At 36.2% G+C, this 7,198-nt stretch overlaps 1 protein-coding gene across 1 annotated transcript in view; it reads left to right on the forward strand.

Annotated features, from left to right (window-relative positions):
* Positions 1-3,833: 3,833 nt before the first annotated feature.
* The window catches only part of vps53 (VPS53 subunit of GARP complex), a 25,704-nt gene continuing 22,339 nt past the window's right edge, over positions 3,834-7,198 (forward strand). The window contains exons 1-4 of the mRNA XM_010768516.1: positions 3,834-3,975; positions 4,331-4,411; positions 6,102-6,151; positions 6,249-6,315. Coding sequence (XP_010766818.1) covers positions 3,889-3,975; positions 4,331-4,411; positions 6,102-6,151; positions 6,249-6,315 — 285 coding nt within the window. The 5' untranslated portion in view covers positions 3,834-3,888. The remainder of the gene's footprint in view (positions 3,976-4,330; positions 4,412-6,101; positions 6,152-6,248; positions 6,316-7,198) is intronic.

Below are 7,198 nucleotides of genomic sequence, written 5' to 3' on the forward strand. Positions count from 1 at the left end.
AGGGATCCCTCCTCTGTTGCTCTCCCTGAGGTTTCTCCCATTTTTCCCTTTAAACTGTGGGGTTTTCTCCGGAAGTTTTTCCTTGTACGATGAGAGGGTCTAAGGACAGAGGGTGTCGTATTGTCATACTGATATTCTGTACAAACTGTGAAGTCCACTGAGACAAATGTAACATTTGTGATATTGGGCTATATAAATAAACATTGATTGATTGATTGATTGAACACAATCTGAGGAGACGGTTTTTAAACATCTTCAGTTAAGATGACTAAATAATAAGCTGAGGGGCTCGCTCAAGGCGACAGATTGTGTGCTGGCAGAAAATCATAGGAGAATTTTGGTCTCAAGGTTTAAAACTTGTGATCCCTTTATAAGTACTATATTGTATTAATTTTTCCACAGAAATTGCCTATTTAGTGGACACGCTTTTACAGTATTTTGTTAATGCATAACACACTGTTGTTTTGACTTGTGTAACAGTCTTTCCCTCGTGTCCTTGTTTTCCTCCAGGAGCAGGTAAACCCCTGGACCACACTGCATGACTGCTGCATCCACTTTGCAAATCTTCAGAGCTTTTCCAATTGCAAATTAGGCTGAAAGCTGCTGATTTGGGGAGAAAGGCTTTCAACACAGCTTTGGAAGTGGTGGTAAGTGGAGTTTTACATAAAGGTACACTGATGAAAAAAACTGAAAAAGTTGACTTTAATTAAATGTATTATGTCAAAACATTTCACATTATTGTATTAGGTTCTTTGAAAGCAATAATACTTAATATTATTGCTTTCAAAGAACCTAATACATTAATGTGAAATTTGTTGACATAATACATTAAATTAAGGTCAACGTTTCAGTTATTTCAGTGTATGTTGAAATAAATTGTGTAGATGTATGTGGATGGTAAGCTGTTTGAAACCAATTTGTATTTCAAACTTGACAGGTACATAGTAAGGGTCTCATTGTCAGTCTACTTTGAAACAGCTGTTCTCATAAATCTTGGACTCCTTACAACCGTGAAAGACATAAAATCCTTCACCAAAACCTTGTGATAACTTAATTCTAACATACTCTAATGTCTAATCTGCCTTGTAGAAGCACTTGGTTTGGCCTGACCGTAAGTCTCTTGTTTCTTGAACACTTTCCTCTCAAAGAGGGAAAAAGCTGTTAGCTATCAGGTCATCATAGTGGGCTCAGGCATTAGCAGTAAATGCCTTACATAAGCTATTAGAAACCATCCAGCTAATTAAGTGCAGTCATGACTGTCGATATCTACCCATTCTGTCTGCCCATCTTTTTCCAGTCTGGTTCTGTATGCATTTGTATCACTGGTGAAAATGAACTAAGGACTCTTACATTTCCTGTTTCTTTATATTTTATAAAAAAGGGAACAATGATCCATTATTACTAAAAAGAAACTTCTACAAATGCATGAAAATAAATGTGTGTAAGCAGACATTTAGTTTCTTCTTCTTTTCTACCCCATTTATCAGCACAATGTTTCTGACAACCCAACGGTTTATAAAGTAGATCAATTTAGCTCCAGCTTCAACAATAAAATGCTGAATATAAATTGATGCATCAATATTAGGAATCTAATTATTAAGAATACAAAACAGCATCTGACTCACAAGAATCATTTTGGGACACTGCAGAATGAAAGTTGTTCCCAATATGTCTACCTAATTCTTATATATTCTTACTTGTATTTTGTATTTTACACAGTTGTGAGAGTTCATTTTGAATGCTTTAAAATAGTGGAATATGCAATACTCCAAAAAGTTTCAAAAGCACTTTTTGCTATACAGTTGAATTATGCAGCATTTGTTAATGTGTAGCTTATTAATGTTAACCTAACCATGTCTTTATTTAACAACCTGTTTTCACATCACAGTCATAAAATGTATCGAGAAGCCTCTGCCACTAATGCATACACAAACACACACTGCTTGTCTGCAGTGTTAGCTGTACCCCCTGGTGAGTCTACAACGTGATGTGTTTCCTCTGTGGGTGAGATTTATATCGGCTGTCTGACAGCTGCTCTGTACCACGCGTATATTATTACACCACAGCCATCTTTTCGCTCTTCCTGCCTGCGTTATCTCATTGCTTTTCTTTTACATCTTGTGCGTTACGCTTTTGTCCCTTTTTCACAGTTCAGTGCATCTTTTAAAATGTCAGAGAATGACAAATTTGTTCATGAATTGAAGCAATTGTATAAAAGCCATTGCAAATTGTAGGAGTGATAGATTCATAGTTACATTTACAAAAAACGTATTAGTCTGTATGACAAGTTTGTCCTGTCTCCTTTTCTCCTTTTCTCTACTCTATTGATTTTCATCCCTCTTTAATATGCAGTTAAACCTGATACAGCCATTTTCCGTCTCCCCTCTTTTCTGTCTTTTTTTATACTCATCTCCCCCCCACCCCCCACAGTGTGGTTCATGTCCTCGACTCGCTGTATCATCTTATGCGTTTTCAGCACTCCACTGCTTTCCACTTCTAAAAAGCTCTCTTATGGGTTTATATTCCTGCCTTTGAAAGAAAAAGAACAGTGTAATGCTTAGAAGCTGGAGCTTATGGGAGCATGTGTGTGTTTCTGTTAGTGTGCTGCACCTTTAAACAGCAGGTGGCACTGCTGCTCTTTAAATCGTGATGTGCTCAAAGAGGACAGCAATATGTTACTGCAGTATAGGTCGATTTATTGTAACAGTAGTTGTGGTAGGGACAATTTTAGCATGACAAATTGTTTCTGCAGGGCAGACTTTAAATGGAATCATGTTAAAGGCCAGAGTGCCTATTAGGATCATCAGAACAGAGGAAATGTGTTTGTCAACAATGTAGGAAGGGGTTGTACGGTTGTGTACATTTAATTTGAATAAAACTATGAGGGCACATTTTCAAAGTGAAATGTGCTATTGTTGAGTTTATTCAACTGTACTATGTGTAACACGTTCCTCTTGTTAAATGGTCAAGGAAGGAAAGCCAAGGAGATGCAACATTTTTTTTAAAGTTATTACTTTTAATTGAATTCCCTGGGACCATGGATCATCTCCTTATTCTGATTAATGCCTGTATTGGTGATAAGAATTGTTTTCCATGAAGAAACAAAGGCTACTGCCCTTACGTCCCTGTACACACACTTAGACTCCGGCTCTCTTAACCTTCAACATCTATTGTCTTAATTCATTAATTTGGCAAATGTGTAGAACTAATAATAGAAACACAGTAAGCCACTGTTATGTGCTTTTAATGTCAGGACAAAATGCACATAAACATTATTAGAAATACATGTTACTCATCACTCTTTCACGTTCTAGTCCATCTACTTGTGAGATCTTGCAAACCAAACACTTATCATAGAGGCAGAGACAAAAAATAATATTTGTTGTAGTCAACACTTTTGTTGGACAAGTCATTAGTAGTTTCAAGAAGAAGAATACATGTGAACCAAATGCTTGGGAAGAAAGAGAAAAGGGAGAAAAAGGAAGCAAAGAAATGTCATATTCATAAAAATAAATGGGCTGAATTTAAACCTAATTTTGAACTTTTTTACCAATAATTAAAACATTAGCACTATTAAAGTCAATATAAATACAATGGCAATCAAAACTAATTGTGTTTATTTTATTTATGTTTTGTATTCGTTTATATGACTACCCCTGATGTCAACTGTTTTGTATACAAAATAAATATGTTCTTAAATAAATAAAAGAGAAAAAAAAGAAAGAGAAAGCGCAAGGTGTGTAACGTGTAACTAAAAGGAGACGTTCAAGTGTAGCTCTGATTTCCGACAGCCATGAAAGCACCGTTTTCTACGTCATCGAGTATCCCAAAAGCCTCCTCACCAGGAAGTGGTATGCCGGAGATTTTCTTTCAGGAGTTGTTTTGACAATGATGGAGGAAGAAGAATTTGAATTGGCTGAGGATTTGGAGGCTATTCTGCATCTCACCCCAGAGGTGCAACTAGCCATTGAACAGGTAGCCGTTTGACCTTCGGTTACTATAGCAACTTTTAAACAGTGTTGCTGCTCATGCCTATAAACCAGCCTGTTAGCAGGCTAGCTCAACGTTACCGTGCTGTCACAGCTAGCCGAAACACCTTGGGTTCCAAAACATCGTCAGGTTGTTTAATAACACGAGATTAAAAGGCAAATACATCGTAAAATGTCATTGTAATTACATACGTCCCATTTATCAACTTGTCAGTGTATGCTTTCAGTGACAAGCCAAAACCGGTTTGCATGTTGAAGTATGCCAAATTACTCCATCAAATATTTAGTGAAACGTTGTCAGTAGCGTACTTACTGGACGTAATGTGTGTTTTGTGTACTAGGTTTTCCCCAGCCAGGACCCACTGGACAGAGCAGACTTCAATGCTGTGGAATACATCAACACCCTATTCCCCACCGAGCAGGTACACTTTATACATGCATGGGTACACTGAAGTGATAAAGACTGTTATGCTACTGATATCCATTTGATTGGGGGGCAGTCAAAAGCTATATTTGTCATTAGTGGGTTGATAATGTTTGTCTTTGGTTATACTGTTGTGGAATTAGTTTTAGGTTGGAAATTCAACATACTGATAGAAATACTAATATTCTCAGTTTCACAGACTGTCAGCTGTCAGAGGACGAACTCTTGAGCCCTCACTCAGGGGCTGTCAATACATTTATTACACCAAATCAATCTTAGTTGCAATACCTTAATACTCATATTAGCGGAAATTATGCTGATACATATATTAAAAAGGGTCTTGTTTTTCACAACTTTTTTAATTGCTGATCTGTCATTAATTTACTTAACAAAAACATTTAATCAAAAGATAATTTCTGTTTATTTCAATAGCTTTCATATGTGTGACTCCAAATTCATGCCAGCAATGTTGTCTACACCGGACCGTTCAGACACACCTCTTCCTGTTGGATTGAAGTGTTTCTTTTATTTTCTATGAAAACATTTTATGAACATTCTGCAGTTGTTGTATTGAAAAGTCTTGATTTGTTCAAAAGCTTCAATGTCATGTGACCCAGTGACTCTATTATATATTTGGAAATATATATATTTGTAATTATTTGTAATGACTTCATAAGCGCAGTTTAAAGTCATATATTGTTTCTCACACTTTTATTTGAATAAACCTTAAGAACTATACAAATATGCTGGTTTTCTTTATTATATAAACTTGTTTAATAATAAAAATAGGTGTGCTCTTCTTATCCACTGCAATGGTAGGAGACCTTTCAATTCATAAACTTGTGAATTTTCATAAGAGTAACCATATACGATTGAAAAAATCACTGAACAAAATCGTGTACAACTTGTCCAGTGTAATAAAAATACAACTCTACATTAATCTAGATGTCACTTGCTATGGCAGTTGTTGAAAAAATATCATCTGTAATGAGTATGTGAGTATGTTGTGAATCTTTATGTATTGCACTTTTGGACGGTATACTTAATAAAGTGTCTGTGTATATACTCCATTTCCATGAGGGGTCGCTGTTACCCTATAGTTTGTGCCCATCGTATACATGGAAGAGCCCCTAGTGTAAATATGCATGAATTATTTTTCACCTAAATGGATTCTATGTGTACTATTTCATCAGGTAAGGTGTAAACCTGTGCTGCAGTTGAAATGGCTAGTTAAATAGATTTGTATACCCTGAAGCAAAATGATTAGCTTTTTTAAAGGGACAGTTTACGTCAAAATCAAAAACACATATGTTTCCTCTCACCTGTAGTAGTATTTCTCAATCTAGACTGTTTTGGTAGTAGTAACCGTGTTGGAGGTAATGGCCAAGAAGATGTCTGCCTAGTGACTCGCAAATATAATGGAACTAGATGGTACTCGGCTTATGGTTTTCAAAGTGCAAAAATATACATTTGAAAAAATCTGCTGCAATGTGTCATCAGAAATCATGACCCATTAAGTCAAGTTGATCTATAAACCTTTTTGTTTAGTAGTTTCATGCAGGAATTGTACTTTGGTCGTGAACTGTCCCATAGGCACACATGCAGTAAATGCTACAACGTGTGTATTTAAGTACAGAGGTATAATACAGGTTCAACAGCTGATTACCTGTGTTTGTATTTCCCATCAGTCATTGGCTAATATTGATGACGTGGTAAACAAGATTCGTCTGAAGATCCGGTGAGTTCATTTCATTGACTTGATGGCACATTTCTTGTTTTTGGTCATTATTTTACCCTCAAACTGACTGGAGTGCCCTTTGTGTCACATTTGATAGGCGCCTGGATGACAACATCAGGACAGTGGTGAGAGGCCAGACCAACGTGGGTCAGGATGGCAGACAGGTGAGTCGAGCTACAGTGGTTAAACAAACTTGATCGACTTCAAATATGTTTTCCGGCACAATGAATTGTGTCATAATGGCTAGAAAAAAATTTACGTTTATTTAATCTATGAAACATGTTTCGTTGGTTGTCAGAATTAAGATTTATGTAACTATTGAAATGTATTATCTTGTTATAGTGAAGATGGTGGAGCTGGAATTTTTCCGCAGAGGCTGATTGATATGTGTCCAATGTAACCATGGTATTACATTACATTGCATTTAGCTGACGCTTTTATCCAAAGCTACTTACAATAAGTGCATTCGACCAGGAAAATACAACCTTGAAGAAAACAGAATCATATAAGTACATCAGGTTTCATAGAGCCAAAACATTTCAAGTGCTACTCAACTGGCTTTAGATAAGCCAGTCCCTTATTAGTATATAAGTGCTTTGTTAGCAATTCTTTGTTAGTAATTGTATCGCTCGAACTACACTCAAAACTACATAAACACTTGCCAAATGCAAACTTTAGCACCAAATATAACACACTTTATTCATAATATAGATTGTTTGACCACCCAACTAAAGCACTTTCATCTTTTATGGGCTATGCTCTGTACATAGAGGTTTCTGCTTGAGTTTACAGAAATACAGTAAATGAAGAAATACAAATGAGTTGTTGAAAAAAATCACATTTTATTAAAAAATAACATTCAATCAATGTTTATTTATACAGGCCAATATCACAAATGTTACATTTGTCTCAGTGGACTTCACAGTTTGTACAGAATATCAGTATGACAATACAACACCCTCTGTCCTTAGACCCTCACATCGTACAAGGAAATACTTCCGGAGAAACCCACAAGGGGGAAAAATAGGGAGAAAACCTCAGGGAGAG

Source organism: Notothenia coriiceps, unplaced genomic scaffold (assembly GCF_000735185.1).
Source record: "Notothenia coriiceps isolate Sejong01 unplaced genomic scaffold, NC01 NC01_scaffold00005786, whole genome shotgun sequence".
Classification (NCBI taxonomy): Eukaryota; Metazoa; Chordata; class Actinopteri; order Perciformes; family Nototheniidae; genus Notothenia; species Notothenia coriiceps.